The sequence below is a fragment of the Vipera berus genome (assembly GCF_964194415.1).
Source record: "Vipera berus genome assembly, chromosome: 1".
NCBI classification, from domain to species: domain Eukaryota; kingdom Metazoa; phylum Chordata; class Lepidosauria; order Squamata; family Viperidae; genus Vipera; species Vipera berus.
The window spans coordinates 267,892,302-267,907,849 of NC_138202.1; the positions used below are offsets into that span (position 1 = coordinate 267,892,302).

The 15,548-nt window shown below is 38.8% G+C and overlaps 1 protein-coding gene across 6 annotated transcripts in view; it reads right to left on the minus strand.

Annotated features, from left to right (window-relative positions):
* Window positions 1–15,548, minus strand: part of MAP7 (microtubule associated protein 7) — a 112,038-nt gene that overhangs the window by 15,503 nt on the left and 80,987 nt on the right. For 3 of the 6 annotated variants that reach the window (XM_081339862.1, XM_081339859.1, XM_081339860.1), the window contains exons 4-11: window positions 15,085–15,248; window positions 14,030–14,147; window positions 11,830–11,916; window positions 9,673–9,783; window positions 6,327–6,440; window positions 4,860–5,008; window positions 2,855–2,958; window positions 874–1,121 (exon numbers count right to left, since the gene is read on the minus strand). In XM_081339862.1, the coding sequence (XP_081195988.1) occupies window positions 874–1,121; window positions 2,855–2,958; window positions 4,860–5,008; window positions 6,327–6,440; window positions 9,673–9,783; window positions 11,830–11,916; window positions 14,030–14,147; window positions 15,085–15,248 (1,095 nt within the window). The remainder of the gene's footprint in view (window positions 1–873; window positions 1,122–2,854; window positions 2,959–4,859; window positions 5,009–6,326; window positions 6,441–9,672; window positions 9,784–11,829; window positions 11,917–14,029; window positions 14,148–15,084; window positions 15,249–15,548) is intronic. The other 3 variants (XM_081339861.1, XM_081339863.1, XM_081339864.1) reach the window with 3 other exon arrangements.

Genomic DNA, 15,548 nt, shown 5'->3' on the forward strand with positions numbered 1-15,548 from the left:
CCAACCCTGCCCACCCCCCACAGGTATCCCTCCCCACAAGCAACATTGAACTGACCACACCCACCTTGGCCACACCCACCCAATCTTCCATGACCACCACAGCCACACCCACCCAGTGGGCCACACCCACCTGGCACCCAGCAATAAATAAGTGGGTTTTGGGTTGCAGTTTGGGCACTCAGTCTCTAAAAGGTTCGCCACCACTGGCTTAGGGTTTAATCTTTTCATCCTCACTAACACTAATCGTTGATGTATTACTGTAATTACTTTCTATGTTTTAATAACCCCATGTGCATTTAAAACTGCAATTTCTCAGTAATTCTGGGAGAGTTTTGGTACCCAGTACTTTAGTGAGACCACAGGTAACTTTGGTGATAGACAGGTTGTACATTCCTGTGGGGCCTGACTGAGTGAGGAGGATGTAGCATCATTAAGTCAGAATGGCCATTAACAAGAGAGAGACACTCATGAATTATTGCTCAAGGAGATCTTAAAATCTGAAATAATCACTAGTTAGAACACGTAGAGTCTGTGAATATTATGACGAGTATTTCAGTTCAGTCATTTAAACTATATTCCACTTTGGTTTAAAAACGAAACAAATAGCATATAGTCAATTTTTAAACAAATAGTCCCAGTGATTTCACGCAGACATCTAGGTCCATTCTAGCCTGTAATCCTGGTAGTTTCTCTGCTTTGCTATTTAACTAATAGCCAACCCTGCTTAGCTTCCCAACCTAAACCATTGGAAATAAAGCTGTTACATTTATCCACACTGGTTCAAAACAATATCCAAAAGCTACATCATGAAAAGGGAGCAGAGCACTTAATTGGATAAGGAACATTTTGGAAGGCTGACAACCCGATCCTTACTTTGAGTAGACTCTGGTTTACAAGGCTCTTCACTTGTAGCTAGTCTGGGACTTGAAGCTGTTTTTTTAGACTTTTGTTCAGCTACCTTCTCGGATTCCTGCAGTGTTTCCTTTTTCTCATTTTTTAGTGGACGCACGTTGCCAGGGGAAGGAGGGCGAGCTTGAATGGAAGGTGTTTTGGATGATCCGGGTAGCAAAATGATCTTTCTGGGTGTTCCTGGCAGAGCAGGCATTGATCTGGAAGCATGCCTATTTGAACCGCAGAGGGACAGTAATCAAAAACTGGAGTTTTTGTTGCTCCACTGTATCGCTTTTAAACACGTTCCCATCTCCCCTCCATTCTCCCCTGCCCTTCTGAAGTAACTTTGAGAGGGAGAGGGGAAAAAAGAAACTACCTGAGAATCACCATTTATATCAGAGGTCTTCAAACTCGGCCCTTTTATGACTCATGGACTTCAACTCCCAGAATTTCTCAGACAGGCATGCTGGCTGAGGAATTCTGGGAGTTGAAGTCCATGAGTCATAAAAGGGCCGAGTTTGAAGACCCCTGATTTATATTATATAAAGAGGACCACAGAAAGAGGATGTTATGCTTCAGTGAGGCACAGCTTAGTACACTTTGCTGAAGATTTATTAAAATTTATTTGCCTCTTTTTCTCAAAAAGAACAAGGTTCTGCTTCAAAACTACACATCAGCAACGTGGTACCATCTTCATAATCCCAAAATGACTTTGCCAGGGCTTTCTTTTTTTTTTTTTGAGAAGCAAAAGCCTTGCCTCACCTCAGAGTAACCCTCTTTTGAAGGTGAGGTACTTTCAAAACAATTTGTGATATTACAATGGCTACTGGAAGAGAAAAGGTAGGAGTTTCCTATTTTTTTTAATTATCATTGCCTGCTTTGCCTGTAAGACCTCTATTCAACATCTTTATCTTGCAAAGACTGTAAAGGGAAAGAAAGAAGTTATTGCTATGTCTGCACAAAAACTGAGTGAAATAGCTAATCTACATACTTTGAGAAAATTTTGAGGGGCTTAGATGAGAATGGCTATTTAAGTAACGAAGGGGTCTTTAAGATTTTGTTGTTAGCTGCGAAGTCGTGTCCGACCCATCGCGACCCTATGGACAACGTTCCTCCAGGCCTTCCTGTCCTCTACCATCTTCTGGAGTCCATTTAAGCTCACGCCTACTGCTTCAGTGACTCCATCCAGCCACCTCATTCTTTGTCGTCCCCTTCTTCTCTTGCCCTCAATCTTTCCCAGCATTAGGCTCTTCTCCAGTGAGTCCTTCCTTCTCATTAGGCGCTCAGCCTTTCTTATGGTCCAGCTTTCACTGCCATACATTGCAACTGGGAAGACCATAGACTTGACTATACACACTTTTGTTGACAGGGTGATGTCTCTGCTTTTTAGTGTGCTGTCTAGATTTGCCATGGCTTTCCTCCCCAGGAGCAAGCGTCTTTTAATTTCTTGGCTACAGTCCCCATCTGCGGTGATCTTGGAGCCCAGGGAAATAAAATCTGTCACTACCTCCATTTCTTTAAGATACCTATTGCTTTACTAATGAGAGTTAGTTATGAATGGTTGCAGAGTCTAGAAAGGGGAATCACAGAACACTCTTCTTAGAGAAAAGAACTTCTACTGTATATATACCCCTATGAATATGTCTGTTAGCAGACAGAATTTCTAGAAATATTCGATGGCACAATTTGGACCAAGGTAGTTTCCCCTGATTTGGTAATCACTAAGTGTACCTGCCTACAGACATCATCATTCCCAACGGGGTATTACCAGATTGGGGAACCCTCTGACTATCCATCAAGTCTGGAAAAAAATCAGAATAAGGGTGATGCTTTAATATATGTATCTTCTTGATAGCCCAACTGTTTCCCCGCCCCCTGTTTATATACCAACTAATTCTTACAGCAACTATACAAGATGCAAATATAACTAAGATGAAATGCAGGATAATATTAAGTTACTTACCAAGCAGCTGGTTTATTTCTGAAGGCAGATGGTGAACGAGTTCTCTTTTTACCAGATGAAATATTAATTGATGAGAGTCCCCTTTCCTTTCCTTTCCTGCTACTCTAATATTGAACAAACAGGACAAATGAGGCATTTTGCATAGCCACAGAAACAAAGCCCCCTTATCAAATGCACCAAGAAATAAAAGATTTGGTATTACAAATTACTACTGTACAAATGTTAATTATTCTTCAGTTTCAAAAGTGGATAAAAGATTGGGCTCATGATATGTAATTATTGTTTTTGTTTTAATTTGCATTTTGTAAGGATAGAATGCCATACCTTCTGATTATCTGGATTGAAACATTATTTTAAGCCATTCCATTTTTGTTCGTTTACAATTTCATTTGTCATTCCTACCGTTATGGTTCATGAATCATTATTTATGGCCTAGCACTATCCACGAATGCAGAGATGGTGGCTAATTGTATAAACAATGTCTTGGCACCATCTGGTAATGGTTTGCTTAACCGTGAGTTATCCTCACAGACACTAAGTGAAAAGCTACAGTTCACAAACCATAATGGAAGAATTCAGGCAATTCAATACATCAGTTCCAAGCACATTGCTTTTGAGTTCATTGAAATGTGTTTCTGATTTGTTATTTATTTAACCTGGTCCTGTAAACATGTTTACAGTTTCCAAGAAAGTCAATGATCCTTTTTGATTGCAGCTTATATCAACCCCACCAGGTAGTCTGTACCAAGAAATGAAGTAGATGGGGAAAAAACTACTTTTATTGACATTAGCTATAATAATAGAATCTTGCAAGTCTGATTATGCTATACCTCCTGCCTCCTGAATTAGGCAGGCAGTGAATTAGGGAGTCCCTGCCTGAGACATTATGAGCACTATATGAAACACATTTTGCACTCCTCATCGCCTTACTAAAGGATCTTGCAAATCTCTATCAAGACAATTTTCCTTACTCTACAGTTTATAGCACATTAAAAAAGGTCAAAGTTAAAACCAGAGGAACTGCCTTATCCTACTCAACCTAGCTCCAGCAGCATCTAGAGAAGGTTATCCATATAGGCAACACTACTTGTCATATTTGACTCTATGTCCCAGTCGCATTTTTGCAACTGTCATCTTACATTTTTTGACCACCATTTCATGGACACCACTTAGTAGCTCTCTTGATTTCAAGCATAATCCTTTTACAGATGATGATGATATTTGTCTGAGCACTTCTGTGTTCAAAGCATATAACCTGCAATGCTCTATGACCCTCCCTTAAAGGTCTATCAGTTATATAAAATGTGTATCTGGAAATGTCTTCCTATTCTTTTTGTTCATTTTTAAACACAAAGCTGTTAATTCAAAATGTAAAACTAAGGAACTACTAACCTATGTTCCCATGCTCATGAAAGTTTCACAGACAGTAGGCAGTCTATTAGGTGAAAAGTCCTTTTTGATCACAAAAATTCTGCTAATAAACCTGAATCACTATAGTAGTCTTAATGCACAAATCTCAGTGGTGGGATTCAGCTGGTTCGCACTGGTTCAGGAGAACCGGTAGGTAAGTTTTTGTTGACTTCGACGAATCGGCTGAAGCCCTAGCCCTTTTTTGCAATGCCCAGAAGGGACCACCCAAAGTGTGTGGGTGCCACTTCCGAAAGCCTGTTCTGAACCTCAGAGGCCTGGGGCAGGCCTCCCAGGCCCAGAACGGCCCACCGGAAATGCGTGGATGCCACTTCTGGAAGTTCGTTCTAAGCCTTGGAGGCCCAGGCCCAGAACGGAAGCGGCATCAGGAAGCAGCATCCACGCAGAGAACTGGTTGTTCAGGTATTTGAATCCCACCACTGACAAATCTTAATGTGTAAATAGTATGACTCCATATCCACATTTTTTTTCTCTATGTTAACTACTTTCCTATGATAAGGAAAAGAACCAAGATATTGAGTGTTGAGTATTATGATTTCATCAAAGGTGCAAGCTTATTCCCAATTTGGGAACTTACCCCAGCTGAATGTGCAGTCCTTCGCCGTCTGACCTCAGGGGCTGTGCCAAACAGTTTTGCTCGGTCTGCTGGACTATGGCAACTTGTGGCCTTGAAGGAGAGAGGGCTGATTGGGCTGCAAGATGCTGAACGAGGACAAATGGGGATAACTAGGGTATTTATTTTTTCCCATGTATATATTTAACCAAACACATAGAAGGAAACACAAGAGACAGGAGCAGGAACCGGAGCAGGAACCAGAGATAGGAAAAGAAGAAACGAAGGAAGGAAAGTATTAATATACAGGCAGAGAAAAAGCAAAATGCTTAGAGCTATCCTGGGATTATCCACAAATTAAGAGACCTGGAATTACATTTCTTCCTATTTAGGTAGAAATATGGTCTACCAAAATACACAATTGTACAAAGGTCTGTTGTTGTTGTTGTTAGTTGCGAAGTCGTGTCCGACTCATCGCAACCCTATGGACAACATTCCTCCAGGCCTTCCTGTCCTCTACCATCTTCTGGAGTCCATTTAAGCTCACGCCTACTGCTTCAGTGACTCCATCCAGCCACCTCATTCTCTGTCGTCCCCTTCTTCTATTGCCCTCAATCTTTCCCAGCATTAGGCTCTTCTCCAGTGAGTACAAAGGTCTACCTAAGAATAAATCCCACAAGGATACTTATTCCCAAAATTGCAGGATAAAAATATATTTATGTCTCCACTTATGCCATCCAAAACCTAGCAGGGTCAATAAGATTCAATTCTTATTCTATTAAGTCTAATCTAATTCTCCTTTTATATGAAAGATTAATCTGAAAGCAAATGGGATGTCCTACTTTAATTCTGTTGCTTAAGTTATGAAAGTACTCATTTCCTAAAGTACCATTAATTCAATATTAATTTTATTCATTCAATTTATATAAAAATGTAACTTTCGTCAAATCTGTCTGAGCTACAAATTCATATGAACAGGGTGCTTCTTCTTTGTTAAATTACATATATGAGAAATTGAGGCATATTTATATCAGAATCTGACTACGAAGTAACAGGTAACATGTTGGGAACCATATGAAGGAATTTTGATTTACTGAAAGTTCTGTTTTACTGACTCAGTAATTTTAGATGTTAATACCTAATTCTATCTCAAACCATTTTCATAGAATGGTCAATTTATTATATAAGTAGGACAGATATGGTTACAAAATTTTTCTAAAACATGATGGGGAGCTTATTAATGAAGGCAGACACTCTTTGCTCTTGAAATTAGATAATTTTCTACTCAGTTATTAGAAATTTACAGAGAAAAGCAAGAAAAGCTTGAAAAATGGAAAGAGAGAAAAGATTGCAGAATGCAGATTACTCCTTCAATCAAGATTCAGACAACAGCTAAACCAGCCCAACATTTTCCAAAAGCAAAATTTAAAAGGCAGCATATTTTTAAAAGGATATAACTCAGAAGAGAATTCATTGATGTTTTAATTTTACCTGCATCTCCAGATAAAGTTGCTACACTTTTACTCCTGGCCAAGAATGAATGAGTTGGTGTCAGAAGCCTGCTAACAACGTTGCTTTCCCATGGACTTAGCTGCATACGTCGAGCTGAATGTCACCATATAAGTGAGAGGTTAGTTCAAATGTCTTTCACAGAGAATTGCATTAGAGTGCTTAATTAAAACCTGACCTCATTCCAAAGAAGCATTTATTAAAAATGTTGGAAAGACAACTGATCGCTAATCAACTAATCCATCTTGCCTTTCCATTTCAGCAATTTCTTCCAAAAATACTTCCAAGAAATTCGACATCACGTCTTACAGAAACCTAATTAATCGGGCCTAGTAAAAATATAAATATTGAAATTCGCACAAAAAAAGAAAAGTGCTCTCAAATACATTTCCTATAATTAAACACAGCCATAAAGAAATCATTTACCGTAAGCTACTTCAGCGGCTCTGAAGGCAGCAGATTAAGCACGGATGTTTTGCACTGCATCTAATTACGTGCAGAAAATGAAACCGTGGAGAAGAATGGAAGTTGCCTGTCTCTGAGGGAGAGGAGATGCAGACTTTTCCTTTATTTCTGGCTACAAACGGGAGAACATAGCCTGCCATGGATTTGCTGTTTGTTAAAGAATTTAATGATGCTTGTGGAAACCGCCCCCCCCTCACACACACGCACACTATTTTTGATATGGCATAATTCCTAAGGTCAGCTTAAGTCTACGTCCAACATGTTTATTTACAAGTGCCAAAAGAGCCTTGGTGGAGCAGTGGGCTAATGCCTCCTTAAGTAACACCAGCTGCCTGCAATTAGTGCAGGTTCGAGTCCCCCCAGGCTCAAGGTTGACTCAGCCTTCCATCCTTCCGAGGTAGGTAAAATGAGGACCCAGATTGTTGGGGGCAATTAAGCTGACTTTGTAATAATGCCGCTTGGGGTGTGTGTGAAAGCCCTAATAAGCAGGCATATACATAGAATGAAGGCTACTGCTAAGCTTGTAAGCCGCCCTGAGTCTTCGGAGAAGGGCGGGATATAAATGGAATTTAAAAAAAACAAAAAAACCCTGAATGTGTTCAAACTTACCCTGAAAATAATTCTAAGTTACTACGTATCAAAACAAATCGTACCTATTTATATTTAACATGAAAGAACTCATTATTTGTGTGTGCAGAGGAATAGATACTCTCAAAAGAAAAGTTTATATGAGGAAAAATTCAATCTGGATGCATCGTTTTGCAATGTTTTGCATTAATCTGAACATCTTGTGTGTGTGTGTGTGTGTGTGTGTGTGTGCGTGTGTGTGTGAAAAGATAAGAAATCATTACCCCATGTAAAGATAAAAATGTTCTGTAATGAATTATTGTGAAACAGCTTTTACAGTTAATAGAAACATATTCAGGCAAATTATATAAAATACAAAATATATTAAGAATGACTCTATTAAGCACATCATTAAATGTGCATCTTTAACCAATGTAGATAAGGAAGCAAGAAGGCAAACATTATAGCAAAACCCTAAAGAATACTATTGAAATTATTATTTCTCCTCTCTGACTGGTATAATTAATGGACGTCTATGAATATACTCACTGCCACTTCAGCTACACACATTCAATAAACTGTTCTCTAGCAATGAGAAGAGAATAACAAGGACCAAATGAGTGATGGAGCATGAAAACACTGTCTTTTCTTCCTTCTGTGAGCACCCTGAAATTTAAGACAATAACTACACATTGGATAGACAGTTTGATGCAGTGATTAAGGCATCAAGCTAGAAACTGGGACACCATGTAAGACCCCATCTTACACACAAAGCCAACTGCATGACCTTAGGCCAGTCATTCTCTCTTAGCCCTAGGAAGCAGGCAATAGCAAACCACTTATGAAATCTTACAAAAAAACAACAACCCCAAAACACTACTACCCATCCTATAGGCATTTGTCCAGACAGTAGCCAGGAGTCAACAATGACTCAAGGACACACACATACACACAAACCAACTAAGGCCAAGGTTATATGGCAGACTAGATGTTTCTGATAGAGTGGAACCAGCAGTCCATAGTGAAGTGACTTCTGACAAGCAAAATATTCCCTTTTCCTTATTAAGACATGGAATGAAATTAAGAAGCTCATGCTAAGATGGAAGAAACTACAGCTGTCATTGTTGGGGAGAATCTCCATTGTAAAAATGAATGTATTGCCTTGAATGATGTTTTTCTTTCAAACAATACCTATTTTGACAATCAATGTATCATTTAAGCAGTAATAGAAAGATATACTATATTTAGGTTTATATGGCAAGAGAAAGAACCAAGGATTAAATATAAAGTTATCCAAGATGCTAAGGAACTCTGAACAATTTACAATGTCAGCATATTGCCCACAACAATCTGGGTCCTCACTTGCTAATGGAATTGTCAGTTTAACAATTATAATTCATAAATATGTACTTATTTCCATACACGGAGAAAAGCACATAATGTACTAAGTTAAACAATCATATGGCTGTAATCAAAATTATCCCATGCACATAATCTAGTTAACAGTATGCCTCACTCAATTCAGTGAAATTCTCTATCACACATATGTACATTTACCAAATGGATGAGACCTTCCAGCCAAGTTTCACATTGCAATGGAAAACCTAAATAATCCTTGGTTTAAAAATATATTTGCATCTAACCAAAGTATAACAATTCTTCAGACATTTTGATTAACACTGAGCAGCTTTTTTAAAAAATTCCTCTCTATATCTAATAAAAAGTAAGAACAATGAAAAAAATAACTTGCTTTCTTTTTAAACGGCTGAAAGACTGAAATATAGTTCAGAATAATTTCTCTGGGAAGACATGTAAGCATGTCAAGATATGAAGCCAATAGGAAGACTGAATACCCAGTTTCCTAGTCAAAGAATTATCAAACTGACTAATCAGTGTGAGGTTCAAGAGCACTTTTTTATGGTTAAAAATGGGGAAAAAATAATCAAATGAATATGGTCCAATGATGATGCAGAAAAATTAAATTATATTCCATGCACAATGGAGAAATGAGCAGATGCTCTTATAATTTTTCTTTAAAAATAACCATTTACTAAAAAACCTGACAGAAGCACTGCTTTATGTATTTGCTAAATATGTGGATTCAGGTAAGTTTTGACATTTCAAATATGTGTGTCCTTTTTCCTATCCAAAACATGGCTTTTTGTCCAAAGCCACATTTTGTTTCCTCTAATAATATAAAGGAAATTACTTAAGAGCTGCTCAAATTTTTCAAAACAGTTATCATATGGAAAAAAAAATTTGGTCCTTTGTTTTTCACTTTTCTTCCAAACTGTACCTCTGTCTGGAGAATTTAGTAATGTTGCAGATGAGGAGGAGAGCCGCTTGTTAATGACTGGATCAACATGTTTCGAAAGGTTCATTGTTGAAACAGATCGCCTGTCTGGATCTAAAACAAATGGAAATAATGCTAATTGACAGCCCGCATGCAGTAATGTGACTTTGTAGTCCTCCAGAGCATAAATAGGAAGATTTGTTTTCTTATGCTTTATTATGAGGACATATCAAGGGATTTTCTTTTTTAGGTGACTCAAAGATTGGGCACAAAATGGAATCCTATAATTATCCTGCAATAAGTCCAATTGAGGGTTCTACTGTTTAGAAGATAAATATAGGATTGCACACTTAATTCCAAATTACAACCAAACTCCTACGAAAACAGCAATGTTCTCTTTAATGAAATGAATGCAAACAAAGAAGTAAAGCAATGAGATTTAAAAGGGTTATTTCATTGTACTTTACTGACATTCAAGATAATGCAGTAAACCTGAGGGAAATGAGAAATTAAATGAATATTTTTTTTAAAAGAACATTGAACTATTTGTTAAGAGAATCCTATAAACTAGAATCCCTCAATATGACATGACCTAGTATGTTCATATGGGAAGGAGATAGAAACAAGGCAGATACAGAAAGAAAACCATGGAATTTCAAAGTCAGGAACTTTTAAAGTTAAAGAAGTTCCTGCGAGATCATTTCCAGGCACTTCTTGTGAAAGTGCTACAGGCAGAATTTTGTGCAGCTCATAGCCAGACCTACTTCCGCTTTCAAAAATCTCACTATTTTACAAAATTTTAATAGCACTGTTATAGGTTGTTTGGGTTGATGTTAACCCCCTTAAGGGCCATGGTGTGGAAATGATTTTGATGCATTAAATAAAAATGTTTTCCTTAGAGGGTAGCAACATTTAATACAACTGACATGTTAGAAACCAATGCTGCAGCTTCTCTACCCTGATGCCTTCCAGTTAGGATGAGGCAGCTTTGAGTTATTCTGCCTGGAAATATTTGGGGGGAGGGGGTGTGTCACAGCTGAGAACAAATGCTATGCTAGTTGGGAATTCTGAGAATTATTGCCCCAAGTCATCTGGAAGATGTCAGATCGAGAAAAAGTTGCATCACTGAATGGCTATCTGGATAAACATTATATAATCCAATTCGTATTTTTTTTAACTTCATTTCTTGTAGCTTTGTGGGAAACATTCAACTCTTCCTTATCTTCTGCATGATGTGCTTCAACTAAGGATTTCCACTGTAGTGCACACTGCACACAATGTAATTTCACTCTGTTATTTCCTCTCCAACTTGATGACTTCGGGTTGGTTTTTTTTTAGAGGACAGTTGAGTTTTCAGCATGGATACACAGCAATGTGACCCAGCAGTCATTTGACATCCTTTTATTCCTTTTTCAAAACAACATAAAGCCACTTTCCTCCAAAGCCAACATTTATTTTCAAAACAAAAAGAACAGGTGCATGGAGAGAAGAATGAGACAATGGGATTCAGAGCAAAGAAAGGAATCCATGAGAAGAGCTAGGAAAGATGCTGATGCAAATATTTTCCAGAAGTCTTATGTGCCACCTGATCTGGAGATAGTGGGAAAGGTTCCTGAATGATAACCAGTGGGCATCTTTTGCAGCATAGGTAGCTACATAATGGGGTAATCCTGCAACAGGATTGTTTTTGCCTTTCTCAAAGTGCTGATGATGTTTTTTTAAAAATGCAATGATAAATTACACCACTGAAAAATACAAAATCATGCTTGAAAACATGAATAGTTTTCGAGAATAAACACGTATTTTTAAAGAACTCTACAATAAAATAAGTAATAGAAAAACAAAAACAATGCTTTTTTTCTTGTATCCAAAAGACTTTTGAAAACAGTTTTTCAAGATTAAAGAAAATATTCCAAATAGGCAGCATTGCTTCAGAATTGTATAATGCATTTTGAGAAGTTGTGCCACATTCTTTAAGTCGCCCGGTAATAAATTCAGTAAACTTGAGGAAAAAGCAAGGGCTTTCTATCAGCTCTAGTCTATGCAGTGTTAGACATGCACACAGTCTATAAAAAGATGGATTAGGTATTGGCATACTGAGCCTATTTTGAGGAGATAACTACTTGTGATGAATTCAACAAATCATAGTGATTTATGTACCGAGTTTTCTAGCACCACCCAGAGGTTTGAAGTGGTACTCCAAGCCTGCTAAATCGAGAAGAGTGAAGGATGATTCAACAAAATAACCTAGGACAGAATGCAAGACAATGATTTTCAAAAGTAAAGAAAAACTTAAAAGGAAGCAGTCAAGTTACACAAAAAGCAAAAATAACAGGTAGAACGTTGTTATGAAAAAGTCAACAATTTGATCTTGTAGCAGTATCTAGCTCATTTTGGTTGATACATATATATTTAAAAAGTTTAGTATTTGAATAGGAGAAAACACCAGGAAATCTAAAGTTTTCAGTTAGACTAGGCAATTTAAAAAAATAGCAAGCCACTTCCATACTTTTGCCAAAAGAACTCTGAATTGAGGTCTCCATGAAATTGCTAAAGACTGAATTTGTCTTAAAGGAGACATTAACATTTTATTTATAATTTAAGTGCAACAATACATGTTTTTGTCCCACAACAAATACAAGAATGCCTGCTAGTGCATTTTCAAAGGAAGAAAATAAAGTATTAATAGAAACACAATTTCTGCATAGCTCAGATCCATCTGTAATAAGATCCTCCTTCAGCTGAGGAGGACCTGCTATGTATCCCCAAGAACTGATTGGGTGAAAACTAAGGAATTCCTCTAGATTATTTTATGACATTTAGGAAACAGATAAAATAGTATCCTTTTTTGCAGGACCTATGGTATGGAGTTTCCTCTGAATTTGACTGTAGTAGAGGAGGACACTTATGGTTATGTTCTTAATATAATAAGCTACCTATAGTTCAATGAAGTCAGATACCAATGTGTAAAGGTAAAAGGTAAAGGTTCCCCGGCACATGCGTGCTAGTTGTTTACAACACTAGGGGCCGGTGCTCATCTCCGTTTCAAAGCCGAAGAGCCAGCGCTTGTCCGAGGACGTCTCCATGGTCATGTGGCTGGCATGACTAAATGCCAAAGGCGCACGGAACGCTGTTACCTTCCCACCGTAGTGGTCCCTATTTTTCTACTTGCATTTTTACGTGCTTTCAAACTGCTAGGTTGGCAGAAGCTGGGACGAGTAACAGGCGCTCACTCTGTTACGCGGCACTCGGGATTCGACCCGCCAAACTGCCGACCTTCTGATCGACAAGCTCAGCGTCCTAACCCACTGAGCCACTGCATCCCTTTTTAATGTGTACCCCTCCCCTATTTATTGAAATAGCCTAAAACTCATACAGAGACCTGAGAAAAGAGATTGGCTGCTTGAAATGAACAGCAGAAGGGTACAGTGTATGCACAAGGTTTTAAACACCCCAATGATTTTGAAAACTGCCGACCTAATAGTATGCATCTATACTTGCACCAGACTGTATAGATATAAATATTACATTATATATTACTGTATCTATAACACCATGCGGTATTACGTTTTAAAAAACATGTTTAGGAAAATATAGAAGTGATAAGCCATAATTTATTTATTTATTTAATAGCTGTTAATCTCTCAAAGTCAGCCAGTTTGGTGTAGTGGTTAAGGTGCTGGCCAAGAAACCAGGAGACTGTGGGTTCTTATCCTACATTAGGCCCAAAGCCAGCTGATGACTTTGGGTCAGTCATTTTCTCTCTGCCCTACGAAGGCAGCAATGGCAAACCACTAAAAAACCGCAAGGACTTGTCCAGCCAGTCTCCAAGAATAGGATAGGACTGAATGGAAGGGGGGGGGAAACTCTCCAAAGCCAAATTCATTTAGAGAAAAGAGAAATCTGCCTAAGAGCTTTAAATATTAATTAATAAGCAATGCTAGGTACTGGATTTTTCTCCCTATACAAAGGATTTCACAAGTACAACAAAATATATCATCGGTTTCATTGCTTTATGAGGAATCATATTACTTATCTAAAAATCTAATTAAATTCATGATTTCAAAAAGCTTGGCTTAAACAAACAGAGTGCTAGCACACAGAAACGGACAAAGCAAATCATACAAATTCAAATACAAATGAAGTTAGAAAGGAGAGATCAGATGTCCAAATATTAGATCAATTTGTCATTCCGGAAAGTTAAGCATGAAAAGAAATAGGCACCACACATCTGGAGACATATGTAGTTAAAGTCTAAAACGCAATTCAGTATGAAAGGAATTTTCAGTTAAATAACTCATATATCTATTAGTACAAAATAAAAAGGAGATAGGGTGAGGTACCTGGCCTCCAATTTTACCTGCATTATTAACGCTGCTGCTACGATGAAGTGTACTTCCCCAGGACCACCTATTCTGCTTTTCTTTTGGTTTCTGGCTCCTCTCAATTGTGCGGCGTACAACAGCTTCATGTCGTTCCTAATGAGATAGCAAATGGTTACACTGGCCTGAAGTGATATTGCCTTTATTTCATTCATTTTAATAATCTTTAAAATGGTAAATACAATCAATTGGATAAAATGTGTTGATGTTAAGGCAATCCAGTGAGAGGGGGCATCAATGAATTCCTATATTTCCACTGTCTTTACTGCCATGGTCCCTGCTCTTTTTCTACACAGCTGTAATGAGAAACATTCAAGAAGGAGGCCCGTAAGTGGCAGAATTCTGGTTCCCCAAAAAGAGTGAACCTCAGCTTTTTTATGACTCGTGGACTTCAACTCCCAGAATTCCTGAGCCAGAGCTGGCTCAGGAATTCTGGGAGTTGAAGTCCACGAGTCATAAAAGAGCCGAGGTTGCCTACCCCTGGGCTAACTTATATATTGGCATGTGATGGCTACATTTCACTGGAACCCACTATCTGCCCTGTTTTCACTAGTCCATATACAAACTTATTGCCTCATAGATCCCGTAAGGCAGAGGTCTCCAACCTTTCCAGGCTCATGGACTGGAGGGAAGGAGAACAGCTTTAAAATTGGTGCGTGCGGACATGGAGCCACACACACTGGCACAGCACTAGCAGCCCTGTTTGCGCATGCAGCATGCATTGGCACCGTAAGCATGCACAAATGGCCACGCATTCCCCCTAGCAACTAGTGGCCCGTTCACGCATGCGCAAACAAGCTGTGCAACACACCTGGGCTAGTGGTGCATGCGCAAATGGGCCGCAAACACCCCCCCTGCACTGGTGTCCCCGTTCATGCCCACGTGCATGTGCAAATGGGACCGCAGACACTAGTGCGAGTGGGGGGGATGCGCACCCACGCATGTGTGCACCGGCCAGCCATTTCCGCGGCCCACTGGCCAAGTGCCCGTGGCCCATAGGTTGGGGAGCCCTGCCGTAAGGAACTTCTCCTACCTTGTCCTCCTCTATTCGCTGCTTCCGTTTTTCTTCTACTGCAACTCGCCTTCTTTCTTCCTTTAGCCTCTGCTCTTCTAGTTTCTTTTTACGTTCCTCCAGATGTTTTTCATAATGTTGCCTTGCTCTCTCCTCTTTTTCTAGCCAAGCAGCTTCTCTTGCCGCTAAGAATATCAAAGGAAATTTCACACATTTGAGGGGGTATTTTTCTATGACATGAATATTTAACTATCAATAGCCCATATTTAAAGAAGTTCAAAGCATTCTGGTATTACAGCATTATCAATTACCATCTCAGCAAGAATCCTCACAATGCTTCTTGAAAGGAATACATTTATTAGCAAGCAAAAAGTAGCTAGTAGTTTTTCCCCTTTGGGTCAGTCTTGACTCCTGTCAATTGCCTGGAAAAGTTCATGCAGCTTTCGTGCCAACACATTTGGAAGTGGCTTGTCTGTTTTTTAATG